The 25141-nt window shown below is 36.8% G+C and overlaps 1 protein-coding gene across 2 annotated transcripts in view; it reads right to left on the bottom strand.

The window, feature by feature from the left end:
* PREP (prolyl endopeptidase) overlaps window positions 1–25141 on the bottom strand; it is a 94651-nt gene that overhangs the window by 46580 nt on the left and 22930 nt on the right. For both annotated transcript variants that reach the window (XM_052696754.1, XM_052696764.1), the window contains one exon: window positions 21595–21700. In XM_052696754.1, the coding sequence (XP_052552714.1) occupies window positions 21595–21700 (106 nt within the window). The remainder of the gene's footprint in view (window positions 1–21594; window positions 21701–25141) is intronic.

The raw sequence follows: 25141 nt of genomic DNA on the forward strand, positions 1-25141 counted from the left end.
CAGGCCCATCACCATCTTTGTGGCCCTCCACTGGACTCTCTCTAGAAGCTCCCTGTCTGTTCTGGAACCTGTCCAGATCTCACTGAATGGCAGTACAGCCTTCTGGTGTCTTCTACAGCAAAGTTGCTGAGTGTTAGTGTTCAGCTATAGAAGTCCTTTCTTTTCTTTCTGCAAAAGATTTGATCTCTTCTTAAAACGTGAAGTTTTCCATATACCTTGAAAGCAAAGTTTACCACAGAAAAGAAATGATGCTATTTGAATGAGTACAATACATTTTAATATAAAGCATTTCCCTGTCAACTCAGAGACAACATTCCTGGATGTTATTCTACAGAAGCTCGTCACCACCACCAGAAGGACTACACATGGTTAGCTGAATTATGTTTATCAAGAATGATATTGTACTTTCCCTATCAACCTTCTAGAATACCACATCCAACAACAGAAGTACAGCACTCTTGACCATGAACTGCCTCAATTTATTAACTCCCTACCACAGTCTTAATATTGAATTATCTGGAGTTGGGACAAAAATAACATGTTATTTTCTCACATCTTACTTTTTTTTTGTAACAGATTAAGAGGCCAGTGAAAAGAAAGAGAAGAATACATTAGATGAGATCAATATGCTTGTTACATCTGCAACTCAACCTATCAACCAAGCATACTGTTATAGGCATGCAATAAATAAGAGTCCTTACTGATGTGAGAAATTGAAACTTTTCTGTTTGTAAATTACAATTGTCCATTTTCTACTTCATCCTCAAAACTAAAGGTTGTCTCTACATAAAGACAAGGACCCAAACTGTGCATAAGCATGTTCATGTAAGTCCATAATACAATATTTCCTTCCATAAATCAGCACAACAATATTAATAGTTGGTTAGGATAATAGAGTTTGGTCATTGCTGAGCTATAATTATAAGTTCAAAAAAAGATAACTGAGGAAGAGTGACATGGCATTTTAAACTCATTAAATACATTAAGAGTACTCAGGTCTAGTATGTTCATAAAGCTCATATCACTCACTTAATTGCCAATACAGTTTAAGGAAAACTGCCCTGTCTCTTCACACAAAGTGAGAGATTAGTCAGTTACACTTTACTTTTTATACTACTGTAATATAAACTTTGTAGATAATCTTGTCAACTTAGTATTTGAGAGAACATATTGCATGTGAAATCTTTGTTTTTCACTGGGGCCCAAACTTTCATTTTTCTCAAGAGATTTCATGCTGAAGAAAAACCTTGCTAAGTGCTTCCTGAAGTTCTATGGAAAAAAAGCTTGCTTTAAAGTCCACTAAAAGCAGAAAATCTATCCTACATTTAACTCTAATATATACCAGTGAAACTGTTGTAAAATATCAATTCACACACATAACAGTTTCACAAGATAAAAATTTGATTGCAGTATAACACTATAAAAATACTGGCACGTTTGTATTTTAGTATGTAACAGAATGAAATCATCCTCCTATGGAAGAACAAGACTTCATAAAAAGGAATCCCAAGACTGTTGAAAAAAACTCTTTTTTATGGTAAATGCACACAGTAACTGTGAACTGCACAGTCAAAAGAAAAAATAGTATTCAGTGGAGAAAAAGCACAACATTAACGATTTAAACTGCTGTCTTGCAACTCATTTATCCAGTCCCAAAAGAACAGTCAGTACACAGTAAGAGAGCCAATACTCTACAGGGATACACGAAGTTGTTATTACAAAAAATAAAAAATAAAAATAAAATCAAGAGCATTCGTCTTGTTAAAGTGTATATTATATAGTCCTTTGAAGACAAATACTGCAGATGAATTACCTCTAAACCATTGTCTCACTGAAGTGGTTAATTACATCAATATCTGGCCTGAGTTAAGAGCCAGTAACAAGGCAACTACAAGCAGCTGAAAAGGACAATTACATCAACTACGTTTGCTACTACTACTTGCTGCAGTTTTTCAGTGAGAGGAAGAAACCCAGCCATAGAAAGTGCGTTTGTATTGTGGACTGCAGCTGACTCAGATATAGCTTGCAACTGAAAAGAATGCCCCAGCATTGCCTTATATCGCTCTGTTTTGCTTTTTCCTTTGGGCTAAGAACAAAAATTGGCCAACCGGCATAGCCACTTCCCTGGGCTCCAATAAGGCTGACTAGGGGTGGGGGAATCTGTTATGTGGCTGAACCCCTTCTTGCTGCTGATAACCATGTCTCCAAGTAGAGGAACAGCCCTTGCAGCCATGCCAGCATGGAGCAGCATGACCATGGTGCTGGGTTGATTCAGCACCTCTGCAAGAGTTGCTCTTCACCCTGCTTTTCCTAGCCTACTTTTTCGTTTTGCTTATCTGCCTTAGAAGTGCTGCAAAATAAGGTTTTCTCTTTTGTTGCCTGACCAAGCACACTGCTATGACAGGGGAGCACCAGTATGTACAAGGCAGCAGCAAAGAGAGGCAGAAGAGGAGGAACATTTTTCATGATTAATGTGCCATAGGAGAAGCTTGACTGAACCAAAACTGCACGCTCCTTTATCTCCCTCCTCCAGCAGCAGGCCTCCACTTTCATGCTTGGCTTGGCATTTCCTTGAGTGAACAGTATAGCAGATTAAAGTAGTTTACCTAGAAGAATGTTCATCTGTTTTACAGAATTTTTCTTTCCCTGACAGATTAGCAAGGGTCATCAACTAATCACAGGTTGGGATAGGAGATGCCGACTGGCTTAAAGTGAGGGGCCAGCTCTAGGTTACCTGTGGGCATGAAAACACAGGTAGAGCCAGACAAAGGAGCTGTCTGTCTCAAACTGGTCTCTCCAGTACCCAAAGCACCAAGGGGAAGCTTGTTTAAAGGAACATAATTTGAAATGCAAAGATTCTGTCATTCTGTGTCAGGAATGCATCTACAGGTCTGTCTAGATGGGGAGACATACATTTAGATTTAAGCTCAGTGTAATCAGATTAAGTGCAACTCTTCTGTTTCTTCAAGTGTCTTTCCTTTATATGGGTAGCTACTGAGTACTACGGAAGGTATTCTGTATGCAGCCTTCACTTGGCATGAATTTAGGAAGATTCTACAGTAACCGATCAAACATTCAAAATCAAGGTGAACTATATACTGTGGGCCTTAAGCAGCGCTCATTTCCTTACAGAATATTCTCTATACACGTGTAACAGAGCAGGTCTTACAGCAGCTGAATGAGTAAGGTTGAGAGCTGTTATCATAAGCATCATCAACAGAAGAGGATGTTCCAGCAATCAGAGGTAACCAAAAGAGCAGTCAAGCATGCAGTACAGATAGGAAAGCGTGCTTGACAATGGAGGACCCACATTATAACCACCACTAGAAGGAAAACAAAGAATACACAAGAATAGATGGGATAACACAAGACCTCCCAAGTCCTTTCTCTCAACACTGTGTCACAAATTCCAATCCCCAGGGAAACTGAGAAAGTCTGTGAAGATACTAGTGAATAAGCAGCTGTAAGCAAACAAACAAAAACAAACCAAAACTTGTATGTCTTAGTGAAGGGTATAAACCTATGGAAATAGAGAGATGAACTACACAACTTCTCTAAGACAAGGCAACTGGGGAGTACTCTACAGGAGTGGTTCACAGTCTTTACAGGAGCTAGACAAGACACAGGAACAACCATTCAGAACAGATAGGAAGCATAATGAAATCTAAAAAGTCTTCATGCAAAATAACTTATGAAAATACCTTAATTGGAGCTGCAGTGCCCAGATCTTCCATCAGAGCAAGGATGATGGACCTGCTATGGGCCACAGACTGCAGTCAGATCTCTGTACTCTGCTTATGTATACAACACACTCATTCTTAGCAAATAGTGAAAGACTTATGCACACCTTCCATTGTATGGCTGGATGGGCATTAACTTGCTGATTAAATCCATGACCAAAAGCAAACACATACATGCATCTAGTTGTCTAAACAGTTTCTCCTCACCCTTTAAATACTTTGACAAAAGATCACTAAGGCCAATAAGTGGAAGGCTGCTGCTGCTTACCCTGATCTAAAGGCAGGTGAAGGATTCCTTGTTTCAGTCTTAAACTCAAACAGCATTCCAGTAACAGAAACAATACATCTTTAAGTTATGAAGTAAAAAGTGTTCCAAAAGCACTAACTTATCTAACTCTGTAACTAAGAATGGTCACAGACATAAAATGAATTGAAAAAATAATGCACTTGCAAAAATAAAAAAATTCTTCCTAACTTTTTATGTTTGGATAGATAAAACTCAGTAACTAAGCACTAAGAAAGAAAAATCTCTAATTCCAAGACAAGGCCAGAGGTGGTGCACTCAATTCATTCTTCTTTAAACGAAGGGAAGGCAGGAAGAAGTGAAGAACAATATCTTTATTAAGACTTACAGTTTTTACTAGCAATCTGTTGAGAATATATCTCAGAGGTGATCCACTAAGAAGTGCTTTCAGTCCAGGCTGCCTTACCCTCAGCACCAAAATCACTGAAGTTTAATTCACATAAGTATGCAATGCAATACTTGTTGGAAAAGCATGAGGTTAAAGTTGTTGATAATTTTCTATATGTTGCTATAACTTAATCCTTGTTCCTGCCAGTCCTTCCACTGAAGTGCATTGCTTAAGAGCTATAAACAGTTTGGCACACATGTTTTGCCAGAGAAGTATCCACCATCAAATAACTGCATTACAATTGCAACTGTAGGAACAGGATTTATAACCTTTACCTGACTGTGAGTAAAAGCTGTGCCACATAGCAGAAAAACATAATCCCATAGAGCTGACCCTTCTTCAGCAATAATTAGAGCAAAAATAACAAAGTGTACAGATTTTCAAAGAAAATTTTCAGATCAATGAGATCAAAAAGAAAATCAAATCAGTAAGCAGCACAGATTCAGTCCTCAGCAGGACACTGCAAAACATTCAATGGTCTGCTGAGGGTTCTCTGTGATGAAGCAGCTTTGTGGCTGACTGATGAAAACTATAGGGGAAAGAAAAGCTAATTTGAACAAACTGTGATTATAACAGCAAGAATGATCACAGAGAGCCTGCCATCAGCCCTCTTTGAGAAAGACAGAGTGCTAGAGAATCACTCTTCATCAGCTTGCTAATGTTCTCAGTAATTCCTTCCGTATTTCATGGTTCATGGAAAGGCCAAACATTCCATTTGTGGCAAATAACCGCCTCACTATGCTGGCTGGAGAGACAAGGTTTTTACTTATCAGCTAATGGCAGTTTTTCATCTGATTTTGGGAGAAAAATTAAGAGCAAGAAGAACTCTTACTCAACCTTTTTCATGTATTCCAGCAGTCAGAGTGATCAGGTAAAGCTATAAAATACTAATCGCCATTTAATTATACTTCATCTTACACTCTGTAGTTTCAGTTGGATGCAAAAAAGTATTCTTAAGAAAATACATAATACTTTTACATAATACATACTACTTTTGATGTTTTAAGCATCAAAAGTTTCCCTGTTACCTCAACTTCTGAACTTGCTACAGTGGGAGCCTAAGTTCAATTAAAAAAGTAATATGAAAAGTTACATCCTACTGCAAATTGTCACACTATTTTGTCACCAGAGAAGACACTTGTGAAGATGAAAGCCATAGAATATTTAGAATGCTAGTTTATATAGCCAACATCCTTTTCTAGTGTCCAACATACTAACAAAAACCAAACCAAATCAACCAAAAAAGTGGTAGCATGTTCCTTGCAAAAGTAATTATATTGACTAGCAGATGAAATTATCTTTTAATTTTCACAGCTTCCACTCAAACCAGCCAACAGTTTAACTGCACAGGCTCAGCAAGTCACCATATAAAAAGCGTCTGAACTTTCATGCAGAAGCAGTCTTACTGCAGAATATCAGCAAATTAGATTCATCAGGCTTTTATTTTAGAGATTTTTCAACCTGGAAGTCCACACACTCAGAGACTTCCAAGTTTCAAATATTCTTTATAAGAAGAGATTTTGAAAACTGAGCATTTACTCCAGAATTTATATCATGGTACTAATCCATAATAATCTTTACATTCAACACATGATAGATATTCTCACAGTAGGCACTGTGGTTCAAATTAGAAGACAGCTTCATGGCCCTAGTAGTATGATAACATATCCAGGGCAGCATGCAGCCCTTCACTGGCATCATCTACATGTGTATCAAAAACTACCTGCATTTTGAATCATGCAATATACAGCTTGCTTTTAAGATTTCACTCAGACCAAGGCAGCTACAAAAATTAACTCTTCTCTCCCCCCTCCCCCCCCCCCCCCCCTTTCTTCTTCACAGCCACAAATCTTTAATTAAGTGTGTCACTCTGGTCTCCAAAGGTAAAGCAGATTCTCAAGAAACTTGGACTATGTTTGAAATTAATATCTGAACCTCATAGGATCAGATTTCATTTATCAATGTCTGGAGGAGAGGAGATACTAAGGTTTCCCTGGAAGGAAAGAACCTTTGTCACTTTTGTAAAGAGAGCTCCCAGTACAACTTATCCTGTGGATGATGGCTACTCACTGTAATGCAATATATTTTGAACTAAAAAAAAAAAAAAAAAAGAATGGAAGGAGGCAATCTTTGTTTCTGGGTTAAAAAGTTCAGGCATGTAAAGATAGATAAGACTAGCCCAAAAGAAAGAAATCAAGCACTTTTACAAGCAGAGATTATCAGTTTCAAGGCTTCTATTTTATTCTATTTTCTATTTCCATTTAGATGATTACACAAAGGACAGAAGGGAATATATATGCTTTGTTTAGAGAGTTATAGCTCATGTCCTACTGCAGCAAAACAGAGCAATAGAGAAACAGGAACCAACAGTGATCTCTCACACCGCACTTTAACATGACAAAAAATGACCTGATTGCAAGTACTATTTATAAATGCGATGTCCAGCTAGACATTAGATCTCTTTATTCAAATGGTAACCTGTTTAACCTTACTGCTAATGAATCCCCTTGAATTAAGAACATCTACAACAAGAGAAAACTGTTGAGAACTACTATTTACAGGATATGAAACTGTTTTCTTAAAGCAAACACAATTTAGTTAAGGCTTCCACATGTTTTTACAAGATTGAGCTAATTTTTTTTTCCCTATTTGCTAGGGAACTAGGACAGGAAGACTTTGTTTCAATACAGATTTTTGAAGTGTTTATTTATTTATTTAAATATTTATTATTTAAATTATTATTATTTTAAAGTTTCTTAAAACACAGAAAAGTCTTTCTTCACCTGCTACACTCAGCCTTCCAGCTGATGTCTATTGTCCTCTCACTATCCTTTCTCTCGTCCATTTTCACCACAAGGGATTTGATCTACATTTTCAGCCTATATACAATATACTGACTCATCCCTTTGATGTTACTGTATATAGCACTGTTCTTTGCTGTTTATTTATCTATTTTAGAGATGACCTTATAAGCTGCAAGACTAAACAAAAGTACAAAAAAATCATATACATCTAATATCAACAGAAAGTTGACAAACATCATATTTGCTTTTCTGCCTGCTCATAGAGCACATTTCTTCAGTTTGCCTAGGAAAAACACAATGCTCTTCTAAACAAAAACACAGAATAAAGAAACTCTTACAGCTGATAACACTGCTTTTCAAGTCCTTCTTGCAACCTGCTTTGCTTCTCATACCAGCCTAGTAGCAGTTCCAGTTGACAACTTTGCAACCAGCAAATACTGAACTTTGGTCTCTGCTCAGTTTGTGTAGCCTCTTTTAAGCTAATAGTTCTTCAATATTTCAGGCAAGATTATCTCCTTTGTGTGCTTCATCTACCTCTCACTCTTCTTTGGGAGCCATCACGGATCAATTTAAGGTCAATGAGGGCATCAGGCCCAGTCAGCATGGAAGATCCTTTTGGATCAATGGAAGGATCAATGAAAGATCCTTTTGTTCTATGACAAGGCGACTCACTTAGTGGATAAAGGTAAGGCTGTCGATGTGGTCTACCTGGACATCAGTTAAGCCTTTGACAGTTTCCCCCACAACTTTGTGGAGAAACTGACTGCCCATTATTTGGATGGGTGTATGCTCTGATGGGTGAAACATTGGCTGGATGATCATGCCCAAAGAGTTGTGGTCAATGGAGTTAAATACAGTTGGCAGCTGGTCACAAGTGGTCCCCCAGGGCTGGATACTAGGGCTACTTCTATTTGACATCTTTATGAATGATTTTGGAGGGGATTGAGTGCACCCTCACTAAGTCTGCAGATGGCACCAAGTTAGGAGGGAGTGTTGATCTGCCAGAAGGGAGAAAGGCACTACAGAAGGACCTGGATAGACTGGATTAATGGGCCAAGGTTAACAGTATGAGTTCCAATAGGACGAAGTGTTGGGTCCTGCACTTTGGTCACAACAACCCCAGGCAACCCTACAGACTCGAGGAGGAGTAGCTGGAAAACTGCCTGATGGAGAGGGACTTCGTGTACTGATGGACAGGCAGCTGAATATGAGCCTGCAGTGTGCCCAGATGGCCAAGAAGGCCAACGGCATCCTGGAATGTATCAGGAATGGTGTGGTGAGCAGAACTAGGGAAGTAATCCTGCCCCTGTACTCGGCCCTGGTGAGGCCTCACCTTGACTACTGTGCTCAATTTTGGGCACTTCAGTACAGAAAGGACACTGAGTTGCTGGAGCAGGTCCAAAGAAGGGCAACAAGGCTTGTGAAGGGCTTGGAGAATACACTCTACAAGGAGCAACTAAAGGAGCCAGGGCTGTTTAGTCTGGGGAAGAGGAGGCTGAGGGGAGACCTTACTGCCCTCTTCCAATACCTGAAAAGTTGGTGCAGCAGCAGTGGGGTTGGTCTCTTCTCACTGGTGACAGGACAAGGGGGGAAAAGGCCTCAAATTGCACCAAGGAAGATTTAATTTGGATATGAGGGAAAACTTCTTTACAGAAAAGGTTGTTAAGCACTGGAATAGGCTCCCCACAGGAGATGATTGAGTCACCATCCCTGGTTGTGTTTAAAAACTGTTTGGATGTGGTACTCAGGGACACAATTTAGTAGAGGGTTGTTAGAGTAGTATAGTTAGGTTGTAATTGTACTTGATGATTTTTGAGGTCTTTTCCAATCTGAGCAATTCTACGATTCTCTGATTCTCAGATAAACTATCAAAGTCTCTGCTCCCAAATACCCAAACGTAAGGAACTTCCATCACCATCCTCTCTCCAAGCTCCCCACATCTTCAACATCTGCAAACCTGCGTTCACAGGAAAATCTTTTCCAATCAACAACCTAGGCTGTAGCCTGTGTTTTTCAACTGGCTGTTACTCTAAGTCTTCTAAGTTTTCTGCTTTACAAAACCCACAGCAGTCTTTCAGAGTTGATGCATCCTTTGAGGATGTAAGAAAGGTCTCTCTTCTACACCTCAACCTGCTTTGTGCCCCTCTTTTCTTGCTCTGTTCTCATGATGCAGCTCCCCCAGGAAGAAAAGAGTGGGGTCTGTTCAGAGCTCTGTGGTGGCGATTAATAAATCAGCTCTATTGTACCTGTAACAAGAGGATCTCAATTCTCTATTAGGCTTCTTGGGCACTGCTATAATACAAAAAGGAAAAGGTCAGTACTAAGAACTTCAAAAAGACCAATTGGCTATGTCATGTTGGTTTAAGATTTTATCCAAGGTTGATTAAAGAGCTTTCACTTACTCCCCTTCGCACGCCTACATATTTGTGCTAACTTCCCTTGTCCCTGCACCAAACAAGATTCAGAAGAATAAATAGTCAAGGCTGACAACGTAATCAAAAAAACAATCTATGGAGAGAAGGAAAAAGTTATTGCCAGACACAGGAAAAATAAGAAACGTGTTAGGAGAAAAAAAGTTATCTTTTAAAAAACCAAACTTGTACAGCAAGGTTTTCTAATGTATAAATGCTTGATTGCTATGTATTCAACTGTTTGCTTAGTATGATGCATTTTCAGGTATATTGAGTACAACAGGTAAGTAAGGTGATTAATGAGAAGTTTCTTTTGCTTGATTGGTTCAACACACAAGCAAACTCCAGAGCATTGCCAGTACTGTAGAAGACAAGTTTAATAGAACAGCTACTAAAAAAATTGTGCCTTACAATACTGAATTACTGGGCAATTGTGCTGCTTTTATTTCTTTTCTTAATAAATATACTGCAGTAGATAGTTTTAAAAAAAATTGTATAAATCAATGTTTGAGACATTTATGTTCAGCTCTGCAAGAAAAGTAGGGAATTCTGATGTCTTGAATGAGAGACAGACACCTGGACATGAACCCACAGTGCTATCCTTACTGACACAACATACAGTTGTTGCACCTCTGCTACTGAATCTCAAAACAAAATTAAATTATATTAATAGGTTCAGTAGCTGACAAACAGAGAAACAAAACCAACAAGAATCCCAACACTCATTAAAGAATAGATACAAATTTGTCAGAATTGACAACTGAATATTTGAAGAGCAAAATGACTCATCCTATACACAGTATGAATACTGTGAAGGAGGGAAGGGAAGCATGAAGAACATTCTATCTAACATCAGACGCAGAAAAGATGCTTCCTTTAATATTAGTGGAAGGAAATAGAAGCACTGTTTCATAAGTTGTCTTCCAGGGAAAACACTCTGGCAAGGATTATTATAGAAGATCACACTGTAAATTCAATTAACCCATGGCTGTTGACAAAGTATCACATGTATTCCTATATAGAAAAGGGGAAACAGTCTACTCTCATTTCTTAGATGTAATCTCCACTTAGATTCAAGACTATTTTCTATCCTACACAGTGCAACCTGATTTCCACTGGTCCCCAGACACTTGAAATATGTAAAGAATCAATGAATATAGAAGACAGCTGTTCTCACTACAGCAGAACTAATGTCATGCTTGCATAAAGTCTTTAATTACATCATTTTTCATTCACAATTTAAAGAGTACATGCAAGAAGGAGCCACAATTCAAGCTGTATAGAAAGCTAATGAAATGTATTAAGTGATAATTACTAAAGTAATAATGAAATAGCAAATATTGGACAAACAGTATTTCGTAAAAAAGACAAGAGTTAAACCAGAGGTTCCCTCCACATGGAAGTAATTTTTTTGGACTAGCTGACATCTACAGCGCTGTACTAAATGTACAGCAGAGCTGACAGAAGACCCAGCAAATTTCCACAACTAACATTTTCCTCAAGTACTTAAAATACCAATTTTCAGTTTTAGACTTAAAATACACATAGCACCTAAGCAAACAAGCTGAGCTGAAGACAAAGTATGGAGCGAAAACAATTTCATCTCAAAAGACAACATCAGCAAAGAAAAATACACAATGGTGTATATCTCTACGCTGTGCTCACACTGGAAAGAATAATTTTTTGGTGACATACTCAGTTTTAAGCCTTTCAGAAATCCAACATGACTGTACAAATTAGTTTACCTACATTCCCTTCAAAGAGTACCAACTGGTTTGTAAGGCAAACTTTTCCTTTCCAAAACTGAAGCAGTCTCATTTTTATTCAGGTAACTACTAATTACATTCTTGTACTTTTCTACTAGCTTACATTGCACAGACATCAGATTCATGAGTCTGCAGTCTCCCTCAGTATTTCCTTAGAAAAGTAATTCCAGCATTGTATTACCCTATTTCCATCGCCATCCCTGGTGCACAGTGAAGCATGTAAGACACACAGTTTAATTCTTACCTGCAAGCAATTCATGGATTAACTTTTTTACTGACTACTTTGTATTACCATACACCAAGTGAAGTCCGCTTGGTATTCCCTAAAAGAGTAACTGCTCTGTTACATAAACATTAGCCACGACAGATAAGATACCTGAGATGGAAAAAAAAAAGACTAAGTTCCACAGAAAAAGTAAGATACAAAGAAATTCATTGCTCAGTAGTTTGAACAAGATCTCCTTTTTGAGGCTAAAAGATTATTATTATTATTACTATTTTAAAGGAAGGATAACGTGAATCTGTGTTGCTGATAGTTGAGATCTATTGAAGACCAGCAAAGAAATATGACAAAGCTTAAAACCATGCCATGTTTTGGAGTGCACTTAATAGAGGCTTCTTTCAGCCTGGAGAAATGGCACAAATACAGACCTGCCAAACTCATTAAAAGAAAAACAGATTGATTCTAGTTATCAGGATTATACTGCTAACAAACTCTGCTCTTTAAAGTTACAAATGATAGGGAAGAGATACTCCACTCCTAGCAAAACACCTATCTGACTAGAACACCTGTACAGAATTACTTCTAAAACAAATGAGGACTGCACAATTAAAAGCATATTCTAACCTCCGGATGAAAATTGGCATGGAAGCTAGTGAGATATGTAAGCTATTACACTACATGATCATACTATCCATTTTGAAACTCCATAAATCATAAAACAGTTGTTTCATAATGAAGGTGAGCTTTTATTTTGCATTCCTTAAGGTACCTGTTCCAGTTTTTCCAAAACCTAGATTACATAGACAGAACCTACTATAAGGGCTCCAAAGTCCTCTTCAGCTTCTGCCACCAAATACAAATGTCATCATTTAACTTCCCTTATTTGCCATTCAGGTAGTTATTCAGGTTGTTGCAAAAATCATTCCACTGTTTATTACCTAAGATATGCAAAACTAAGCTATTAATCCAGAATACTGATACATTTCATGAAAAGAAAGACAATACTTCTTTATTGCTTAGGATAAAGAAAACTGCTACCTGGAAGTACCACTTCCCTCATCTCCACAGAGACCAAAGGATCCTAGCCAACCAGCTCAGACTAAATTAAATTCTAAGCAGCTATCACTAGAGTAGAAGTCGTCTTGTTCATGCGATTTTCTACCAGTTAGATGTCAGGAGAGCACTGATGCCAGTACTTCCTACTACTGTTAACGATTTGAGGATTCCTACAAATGGAGTTGGGAAATACAGGGCGAGAGCTGTACATACATTCCAACTTCTTTATCTTCAAACCTCTGGGTTACTCAGTACACTGTATTGTCTCAAAACTTTCTACTGCAAATGGAGTAAGTGATACAATGAATGTTCATCGAGATAGAGAAAACTGCAATGGCATGCAGTTGAAAAGTCTTGAATGTCAGCAGTTGTTCCATGGACATCTGAAAAGAGACTGCAGCACAAGTCAACCCCTACTGATGTTTCTCAATTGTGTAAATCACAGACTACATCAACACATCAATAAAAATAAATTAATTAGTCTTAAAAAAAAAAAAAAAAAAAAAAAATCCAGGCTGGGGTATGATTTAAGGCTAGGAATCATTTCTAATAAGCAGTCTGGATGCAGCCACCCAAGCACTGCAGAGTAAGAGGGTTGTACAAGTATTGACATAGGTCATTGAAAGTCAGCTGGTCTTAGTGCCAGAAAACATTCATCAATCCATTAAGTTTATTAGTATAGAGGAAGCCAGTTCAAGCAGGGTCTGGCTACATGCAAGAAAAGCTTAGAAAGATAAGTAATAAAATCTGATGTTTACAGTATTTGATAGGTAGGAGAGAGCACATCAAATCTTTTAACACAGCAAGAGAGATGAAATCAGATCTTCTCACTGTGTAGGTGAGTGCTTCTTATCCTGAGCTGACTGGAAAAAGCACAAAAGGAACAAGAGAAACACTGGCTCCTTGCATGTCTTGTAATACCTCAGACAGGCAGCATGAAAGCAGAGGGAGTGTCTGCATCCAATGTATTTTCAACTTTGTGCATCCCACTTCAACACTGCTGACTTTCTAATTCTAGTAGCTTAGTATGTAGATTTATAATGCATCTTTTTTCTGCCTCTCTTTGAATTTAACAATAGAAATGTAGCTCAGGACTGTGAGTTCCATGGGGTAGTAAAGAACCTGAAAGATAAATACTTAAACATTTCAATATTTTAATGTCCATATCATGTTACAGAACTATTCAGTAAAGGATGAAACATTAAAATACACATTATGTTCCTTATTTGTAATTCTTCCTCACTAGCTAGATCACTGAAGATGATGCTCGCTCTTGCAAATGGAAACATCAAATTATAAGGGGAAAAAAAATTTTTTAAACAACCAAGGCAGCTAAAGGTAAGGAAGCAAAGTCAGGCATCTCAAGACAACAGAACAATTTAAATCAGCACTGATGACTGTCAGGTTCTCTTAGTCAGACAAGGAGACCAGTGGGATAAAGAAAAGCTCAAAAGAGTGATTTGTTTATTGTTTTTTCAGCTATCTGGAATGAGACACAAAGGGAAAGCTAGAATATTGTCCTGCTACTTTGGAAAGTAAGGCATTGCTCCTACTACTTATGAATTGTTAACAAAAAAGGCTTACTTATTTAATTGTTCCATTTCTTGCTGATTCTCATGGGACAGCCCGGTTCGCTCATTTCAGCCTCTTACACAGAAAAGCTGCAAATTTAATTTATTTGTATTGTCTAAATATCCAATGAAAAACAAGATGGGCATGTAATTGAGCATAAACAGGAAAAGAAGTTCAAAATTTAAGGAAGTAAAAAGGCTTTTACAGCTTTGCTTTTTTTTTTTTTTTTTTTTTCTTCCAACTGGATATGTTTATCCTGTTGTATTCTTCTTTTCAAACCAGCCAGAAACTAATGAATTCAATTTGAAAAAGGAAATATTTTTCTTGTTATGATTGCATTTCAAATGTAAATAAAAGTAAAAACGGAAGACTACACATTGATTCCATCTGCTGAGGAAAGAAATAACTTCTGTAAGCCTGCTATAGGCTATATTGTGTTGGACCATAATTCCCACAGTAGCTGACTCATTTCTGAATTCACAGTCATCTTCTGAGTTCCCTCAGGCAAATATTTGATGAGTGTTTTTCATTTCTATACATGAAATACACTGCTTCATCATTTTCCTTTCTTACTTCATTTCTTTTCCCAAGATGGATTTTTTTAGATGGATTTTCCTACCCCTACTTTCCTGGGAATGTAAGCCAAACAATGTGAGAACTGAATACTGAATTGTTGGAAGGACAATGATTTTTCATTTTTTAATCTTTCAGACTAAAGAAAATAAAAAAACACTTTACTCTGATCTTTCTTAATAGATAAGTAAAAATGTTTTTTGTTTTCTTCCCCCTAAATTGTACATTTCTAGCTCCCAGTTGCGAAGTCAGACTACTTGTATGCGTCTTTCCACAGCAAGCTACTATAAAATGGAATGAAATTTTAATTGGAGCAACCCAAGCACCTCCTATTTTTAATTTAATGCTATTTCATCTCTTTTTAAATGTGACTAAATTAGAGTTTTGTTGTTAAAGCACTACATCCTTAAAACAAGTAAAAGGCACCTACGTCAGATGTGCTATCTGCTAGATCCTAGGCTGTCCCAGTTTTGGCTGGGAGAGAGTTAATATCTATCTTATCCTAACATTTGCTTTCATTTTTTCAGTATCCCTCATTCCCTCTTTGCCAATCAGTACAATTTCTGAAATAATGAATGCTCATTTAAGAGCGCTGCAAATAGTTCTCTATGAATCTTTTTGTGAACAGCTGCATTTTAATTGGCTTATTTTCTCTCTCACCTCCACTTAACACTTTTTTCAAATGCCACGGAGGAATGTTTCTCTCAATTTTTTGGAAGCGGTCTTAGTTTTGTAGTCTTTTCTGCTTCTTCCCTTGCCTTTAACCTTAAGGAGTATGAGAACTAACAGCTTCACTGCCACGGGTACCTTTGCAAGCAGCACAGAGATCTAGGCCTGTAATTATCCTAAAGAATTGCAATTAATGGAGACACTTTCTGTTTAATAGTTGCAGGAAGAGCACAGAAATCCAGCTAATTATCTGAAACATATCAGCTCTGTCCATCACCTCCTCTCAAACACGAAGGGTCTGGAAACAACTCTCCCATTACTTCTAACAAAATTCAGTTGTGACTTCATTTCTGCAGTACAGCATAATGTAAAAAAGTTCATCACCCACCCCAGCCACACTGGAATTCACTGCATTCAATAATGAAGCTAGTCGTAGGATTAGCTTAATGAAAAAATGAATTCAAATCATTTAAATCTCAGAAGAGATTTAAAACAACTATACTTTGTTATTATTATATATTCAATCTATGTGTCAATCTATGTGTTATCCAGCCCAAGAAAAACAGAACTCCAAATTTGAAAGCAACTACTACAAGCCTGCATTTGTCCACCCTGTACATCCTTTAAACCATATACCAACACAGTGCCTAGTCCTCTTTTACAATGATATTTCAATACAGACAACCAGTTGCATAGCACACTATTAATTGATTTATGACTTATGTCCAGGAACAGACAAAATAAGTTCCTTAAGGAACTCTCTAGAAACCAATCCATTTGTTTCTGCTCCTTTTATTCCATAGATCAGTTCTAAAACTGAACTATCTTGCGTCACAGTAAATACCAGTAATGACAAAACCTTGCTAAAAAAAAAAAAACAACACCAACAAGCCAAACCAACAAGCCCTCTCCAGTAGGTACACAAGTTCTATACAAAATTAGTCTATACCGTAAGTCCATCAAGCTTATACAGTAATTCAGTCATGAGATCAATCATTCTCTTTAAAAGAACAGGAGTCATCCCAACTTTCCAAACTCTTTCAGTTCCTTTCCTCTCATTATTTGTCATTATTTTATGCTAGTGAAAGAATGTTTAATCTAAGTCAGATATTCTGAAATCTGATGTAGATATTTCTATGAAGTCATCTGCTGACATTTTAACTCAACTGTACTGGGACTCAGCATAAGCAGGATGCCATCAAATTATTCAAAGAATTCAGAGAAGAGAGCTGTTATTCACATCACAAATGACAGATAAACTTTTACTGATTTTCGTATCTCAAATAATCCACAGGGGAGAGAATCCTGTGGCCACAGTTTGGGGGATGGTGTTAACCAAAATCATTCAAGTGGTCAAGAGACCACTTGGACAGTTACATCTGGGAGTGAAGAGGCCTCTAGCATACAGAGATGAGTTGGCATGTACCTCTTGGCTTCAATGTAAGGGCATAAAAGGCTGTGTACAACTTGCTTGTGTACAGACATAGCCCGAGTTACCCAGGCAGCCTATCCCATACCGAAGGTGAAGCAGTGGGAAGCCAGAACACACACTTCTGTCATTCAGAAGATGTGAAGGGTTCAAGACTTACAGCACAAGGGTGGTACTGAGAACAATGCAAATAAAACACGTAGTCACATTAAGTCCATGTTTCAACAAGAGTAAACGGTAGTAGAGGGTATATTGACTCAGATGATTGTGAAGGGGTGCCAAAATATCTGAGACCTGTCTACTTCTCAGGAAACACAATGCAAAAGTTACAGTAACACCTTGATAAAAGATGAGATATCTTAAATTATTAGCATAATTATCTAGATAATCTGTTAATTGCATTTAGAAGCATTATTAGAATCATTAATGCCCAGCTGCCCTGGGAGCTGGATTCTTTTGTCTGTCTGTTTTGGAGATCACAGCTAATTAAGAGGTACACTATGAAAACTTGCCACACTATTTTTTGAAGAGGCCATTTAAATTTTCTTCTGTTCCCTCTCATTAGGAGAATCCTACTGCACTGTTTTTCAGCTTATATTTTCACCTCATGTAAAACAAGAATGAAATCACTCTGCAATTAGACAAGGTTAAGCTACAATAATGAATGTTCAAAACACTCTGGAAGAGCAGATAATTTGAGTCCACCTTTGGAAGACACCATAATTATTGCTTTGTTCACTGTGTCAGTGCATGAGACTACCACATAAGGCATAAAATAAAGAATGCTAAAATAAAGAATTCTAAGGTTTATGAGAAGGAAAAAAATTCTCATTTCATTGAGAGAACAGTATTGGCAACAGATGCATTATTGCCAAGAGAAATTTCTTCGTACAATCTTCCCTGAATAGAACAAATTGGTTCTTCCTTTTGGGTAAGGTTACACCGTTTTCAAGAAACTGATTCTACTCCTTCTGACTCATTCAAGGATTCAAGAGATCCTGAGGCTGCAGAATCACTGGAGACTAACATAGAAATTACTCTCAACAATGCAAAAAGAAAGTCAATAATTAAAAGATCTATTTACACATTTACTAAAAAAAAGCTTTCTTTTTAATATAGTAGATAAGGACACACCAAACCTAGGTTTTGATGCAACTCTCACTCTCTCTCAGAAGATATGCTTCACTGTCTTTGGAGTAAAGTAATGGCCTATAAATGTAATTTCATTTCACAGACATTCCCATAGTTTTCCTACAAACCTGGCAGTTTTGGCTTTCAGTACTGAGGTCACAACACTGAACTACGTGACTTCTACACAACCATTTGTAAGTAAGCAGGCCAAACAAATGTCTGTTTATCACTGCAATCACTGTCCCAAGGAAATAGTGAAAGAATTACAATCAGCTCCACAAAGGCCCTCAGTACATTGTAGGGAAAAGAAATCCAATGTTAAGTGGTCATATTTCTTGACTAAGAGAACACCTTTTTAAAGAAAACTATTTAAACAACTAAGAAATTTGATTGCCTCCTCTCAAAGGAAAAGATTGCGCTGCTAGCAATCAAAAAATCAAGAAAGGTAGACTAAGTTAGTTTACATGACATTTTGAAATAAGCTTTTTGGGGTAATAAATCACAGATCAGAATCAGTTTTCTGCATTTTTGTGCAATTCTGTCTAAAGTGACATTAATTCATGACTTCGTGTGTGGGCATTTCAACTGCAGTGGCACTCTATGAGAAAGAGCATTTTAAAAAACAAATTCATGATGATATAGAGGAAATGATATTTACAAAGATATGCTATGGAGCAACTTTAAAAAACAACCATTTGAAGTGTGTCATGATTAGCAGTTGCTTTTTCTTCTCCCACTCCTTCCAAAACGAAAACCAAACAAACAAACCAGGGAAGGCAAATGTTCTGAAAAAGATTCACTGCTTTTTCTGTTCAATGCTCTTCAAGTAAGTTTAAAGAACTGTAAAACTTAAAAAACTTAAAATCCTTTAAAGAACGACTGCATTACTGGATAAATTGTATTAGGGAAGAAAAACAAAAGTCTGAAAAACCGATTATTTATTTCAAGTATCATCCAGGACACTGGAAAAATACTGTCCTGCTTTTTTTCCTTTTATTCCTATTTATATACACATATAAATATTTTTTTGAAAGAAAGATGATATTCTGAATTCTACCACAGATTTTTGAGTAAACAGGTCATTGTAAGCAAGTATAAAGGCTCAGACTAAACAGTCAATAATTCTGAGGAAAGAAAATGGTAAGAAATCCCTAAGACTTAACCAAAAGTACGAATTCTTCCCATTATAAATAAAACATGTTCTAAAAGCTAAAAGATAGAAGAATAACATAACATGCTTTAAAAAGCACAGATACTCCAGACTTAACTGCCTTGAGCCTTCATAACTGGTAGCATGATTCACTACTTACACACACACAAACTCATAACATATAGACAACATAAGGAGGGCTAGTATTTTTATATCCTTTGGTTTTGTAAGAATGTGCTTCCATTATACATAATTCTCTCCATCTTCACTCATCTGAACATCCCTTGGAATATTACTGAACAGTCTCTCCTAATTTGTAGTTAAGTGCAGGTGTTAAATCAAGAAACAGAATTGTTATTAAACTCAATTTCAGGCATATTCTAGACCTGCTCATTTATTATCTAAATCACCTTAATGAAATCTGGTATTAGTTTCTCTGAACTTCACAAATAATTACTTCTACATTTGCTGACCCAGAAAATCACAAACTGAGCTGAAATTACACTTCTTGTGGTCCAAGTCGCTAGTCAGAAAACTAAGCTCACACATTTAACGCTCGCTCAAATTTACCATTTCTGGCCAAAGACTAGAGGACCAGTGATTCAGGGTACTTACACGTGAATGGAAAATCATCTCTAGGAAACATCTCATGTCTATTGTTAAATCTGTGCTTACTAACATGAAGGCAGAAAGACATGGATAAAGATACTGATACTTCATACTGAAAATGCATTTGGCAACTTAGATAACAAAGGTACATGAGGTTATAAAACAGAATTTGTGCAAGCAAACTGTTATACCTACATCTTTCCTTTTATAGAGGGAAATAGAGAATTTAGAGAGGAAAAAGAATTTCCACCCACAAACAAACAAGAAGGCAAGTCAAAACACTGGTCTGAAGGAAATATTTTTTGTAAAGCAGCATTTCCAAGCCTGGAAAAGGTTAAACTACACTTTTACCTAATACCAGACAGTATAAAATAGAAGCTTCATTATCTCATCCATGGTCTGCCAAGGCTTCATGCTAGTTTTCTTATCAAGGTTGTTCAACGTATCTATAAATGGGAGAGTAAATATGGCAGGAGAGCAACTCTTTTTAATTCAATCTGCCTCTAGCTGGAAAATGTCATCTTGAATGACAATCCAATTTATCATTTACAAAAATGCATCACTATACAAAACAGTTTATCTATGCAGTATAATGTCTGTAATAGATTTTCACAGAAAGTATCTGTAATGATTGTCATTAGACCTGCCATTTCCTACATTAAGTAACTTAGCAGTTTTGCTTAATACAATTTGTCTAAGACAAGTTTAAAAGTAATTAAGAAATATCATTTATAAAAGTGCAGAACAACATGAACACAGTAAATATCAATATTCTCCATAGGAAGGAGTTTTGAAGTGTGAACTATCATCTTTAACACTTAACTCACCAAAATTCAATCTACTGTACTAAGACTTGTTCAACTAATTAAGGGAAGACCACGCAACCAGTAAGTATAATAAAGGCACTGACAGAGAGAAATAAAAATACATTCCCCTCTCCCTCACCACTGCAGAGCTGCTACCAGTTCTAATCACTCTCATAAGCTTTGAATATTCTGTTTACAGGCAAGAGAACAAGTTGCTTAAATTCAATATTCAATGAGGAGCTGCTGCAGTATTCATTACCAATGAAGTTTTTTGAAAATGGAAGCAACAAAGAGTCAAAGAACTAAGTTGTTGTGTACAGAGCAAAGCGTATATTTAGGAAGAGATTTCACCAATGCCAGTATTCTGGAAACACAAAAGCCACTGATCATTAAAATGGTCATATTATGGTGAATCAAAGTACCAAGCGTTGTGCCCATAGTATTGAGGCTAGCATGGCAAATACACAAAAGACAGAAGGTAATTCAACTAGAAGACAAATAGGCAACAGTTCATAAATGTTTATTTGAAATCTTACAGTAGAAGTATCTACTAAGAATAACATCATTACAGAACCAAGTTTTATTACTAATACATTAAAGGGCTTATTTTCATTTCACTATACAGTGAAAATGTTACATAGAAGCTGGAGAATCAGGTTGCTTTGTTGTTCTGTTTTTTTTTTTTTTTTTTTTAAAGGAGATCAATGATTGAAGAGAGACATACACTTGTGAAATGTGAAAAAATTAAGCACTGGAAAATATTAGTGGAGTAGGAAAAAATGGAACATACACTGCTAAGGGTGTCGTTATTATCCAATTTTTCCTTGGGACTTTTTAAACTACAAAACTAAGAATGTTTGTTTCTAATGAAACGTAACAAAGACAACCAAGTTCTAGAAGTGTGTATTTTCTCAGAATGAAATGAAAGATGAAGAAAAATCTACAAAGCAAGAAAACACATACCTGATATACCCTGAGACTCTGCCTGGAGATCACAGTACCACAGTCTGTTCACTGGATCACATCCTTCTCGAATGGACAGCAAGACATATCGACCATCATCAGATATCTATAAATTAAGAGAAAAAAAAAATCCAAATTGAAAAGGCAGTCCCTAAAACTCTAGCAAAAAAATTAGTCAGTGCTACAATTAATTGAATGAACAGATGTATATCACCAAGAATCCTCACTCACCACTTATACCGGCAAAGAACAAAAGTATAAAAATTTGATTAAAACAAAACAGCTGTATTTATTTATCCCCATCTTTGACTAAAAAAAGAAGTTTATTATTAAACATATTTGATCTAAAAGTCTGTGCATAAGCAAACATGCTACGTCAATTAATTTTTTTTAATAGAAAAAGCCAAGCACTGCCCTACTGTCATTTACAGCAGCACACACAAGAGAAGGATTTAACAAGATAAAAGTTAGCTTTGGATTCATGGTTTGCCCAATTACAATGAACTTCCAAAGGTAGCTGCTAAAAGTCTCTCTCTCAAAGTTGCAAAGAGACTGGTTGCTCTCCTCCCAGTCACTTAAAAAATTGTTTTCATCAATTTCATAGGATTTACACATAAATCTAGTGCTGCTGCTAAATGAACATTACAACATACAAACACATTCTAAATTTTCAGATGAAGCTTTTTGTTCTGCCATTACAGAAACAAGATAGAATTTCTGTTGCATTGCCTACTACAAATTTCCAAAGTTGTGTCTGCTGGTACACAAAGTTATCATTTAAGCCTTTTTCTCTGCTCAATTTTTGCAAACATAACTTGCTTCCTTGCAAAGCTTTTGAAAGTGCAAGTCCATGAAGGGAAGCAACAGCAAGTCATCAATTTAAATCTTCCCTTTCTTTACTAAGTTCTGAGCTTATTCCAAAATTACCAGATTTACATGTTTCATTAACATCTGATGTAGAAGACTGTTTACTGTCTACATTCTTATACAAAAATATCTAATGGAAATTTAAACCTTTAGTTACAAAACATGAAACTGAACTCTGAAAACTTTCCGTTTGGCACTAAACATCTTCCAAAGGTCCTTATTCATCAATTGCAATCACTCCATAGACTTATTTCAGTTAATATTCATAACATTAGTTGTGCAAAGTTTTCTTAGAATTAGTCAGCAAAATAAATTTCAGGAATATTAGCCTGTAGCTATGCAACGATTCAAGCAGACCCATAGTTTTGAAGGCACAAAGGAAAACTGTAGAATACAGCACTTAATCTCAGTATGTGCAAACTAACTAAAAAAACCAAAACCAACGAACAAGCATTTCCAAGTTAGCTTTTTGATAAGCATTTTTACCAAGCAGGAATTATGCCACTAAAGAAAAGCCATAGATCTGCAAGCTTACTAGATGAACAGGAAAGAACACCCAAGACTTCTACAGTAGGCAATACTGAGACATTTTGCCACCTCCTTTCCAGGTGGATTATGCTCAGGACCGGAAATCAAGACTAGGCGATCTCTTTTAGAAAAGCATCTTCTGTGTTTTTAGACAAAAATTCACTGAAAGTGTCAGTTTTAATTAAACTAAACCAATGCAATATGTTGGTTAAATAACTGCTCATACCTGTACGAGCTCAAGGTTCTTCCTCTTCCTTACTAACTCAAGAGACACGCTACTGGCAAGTGGAATACACAAATATACATTGCAGTAGAAGTCAGTAGTAAGACACACACAAGTCTTTCAGTCATAGCCAGAACCCACACAGATGTGCTCTTTGATGCTATGAATTAACAGCTAACTGAAAACTGCTCACTTCACACAAGACAGAAAACTTATTTGGCGTTTTCTCATGTGTTGTCATAGCAAGGGCAATTTGGAACTTCTCATGACAGCAAATTTGAGCACATCTAATCAGTTTTTCCTTCCATGTTCCCAGCTGAATGAGTGAAGAGTTGATAGCAGTTTATGTTTAATTTGAAGTAGGGACTCCCACAGCATATTCCTGGTGGGATGCCAATTATGTCTGCCTTTATCATTGAAACTGTTTTTACATCAGTGAGTTCTATAACCCAAAGGAATGCGACAAAAACAGGACGAGACACTGTTGACTGCTGCATGCTAAAATGTTTAGCATTATATTGCAGATTTAGAAATCCACACTGCAAAGTTACAGTCTGATGAACAAATCTGGGCAGCAGCACCAGTGCATGTCGTCTCCCCCTCTTTCCTCTTCTTTCTGCTAGGGTTACTTGTATACATGCAAGTTCTTTCCCCTAACTATACACGTTAGGGCAAGCATTTATTATCTGTGTGGAAAATCACACTGAAGAACTGATCCAGATGAAAAAATAACATGCTCAAGAATGAGCCCCCGCTGCTCCATGCAGAAAAAGAAAAACTTGGATGAAAAGAAAAAAGGAGGGAGAGAGAGAGAGAGAGAGAGAGAAATATATAGAGAAAGCCTCCTTTGCCAGACCAGTATCTCAGTTCACTGGGCAGCTGCACAAATGGCTGAGTTAAGATACTGCGATGAGCAACTGGAAACGAGTAATAGGGGCAGAGATTGCTTTGAAGGCAGCTCAGCTGCTATGCCCCAACTTTTCTATACTGTAAACAGACTAGTTATCCAAATGGCAAAAGGAAATAGGATTTCCCAAGAACATTTGGGTTATCCTTAAATAGATACATCTTAATAAGGTATGGGTTATCCTTAAATAGATACACCTTAATAAGGTAAACTGCACCCTTGCTCTTGGCCCACAAACTTACGAATTGAAAAGTCATACCAGCACTTCACTCAAATCTCAGAATGCATTCATAGTCCAGTATAAAAAAAAGACAGCTGTAAGGTCAGAGCTGACAGCCTGGCTCAGAAGTAAATTGGTGTTTCCCTTTATACTAGATGGAAAGAAACACACTGAGAATTTCTGAGAGAGATTTGGAACACTAGTCAGTTTGTATTTTCTCTCATTCATATGACTTCTATTATTTCAGACAAGATGCACTGAAAAAAAGAAAGGAAGTTATAAAGCAATTAAATATCTTAATCTGACACTTAGTTCCTGTTAAAATAAGATAGAAGTAGTCCCGTAGCCTTTCAACTAGAGTTGACACTTGAATCCATTCAGTACTTTTCAAAACTTAAGGTTAACAATGAACAGTTTTACTGGAATAACGCAGCAATAATCCCTAACACAGCACTGGTAAAGGAAGGATTACTTCAAAGACACAGTGTAGGTACATAGTTTGTAGTTTAGCAGATACTGTTCAGTCATGTGGCAATTTTGAATGGATTAGATTCATTATTTCAGCACTATTTTCACTGACTACAGCATACAAAGAAATATCACTGCAATAGCTTTACTCACCAGCGGTGCTTTGTTTGTTTCATGGATTACACCTTATAAACCAAACTGCTTCTACAAAGACTTTATAGGGGGGCACTTTGTGTTTTTAATAGCAGTTTTGTTTCCTATTACCTATTCTGCCAATTTCCAGGAAAGGTAACCACTCCTTAGAAAAATACTCAGGGAGAAAGCAGTTTTCTTT

The sequence above is a fragment of the Tympanuchus pallidicinctus genome, unplaced genomic scaffold, assembly GCF_026119805.1.
Source record: "Tympanuchus pallidicinctus isolate F22 unplaced genomic scaffold, pur_lepc_1.0 scaffold1, whole genome shotgun sequence".
Taxonomy (NCBI): domain Eukaryota; kingdom Metazoa; phylum Chordata; class Aves; order Galliformes; family Phasianidae; genus Tympanuchus; species Tympanuchus pallidicinctus.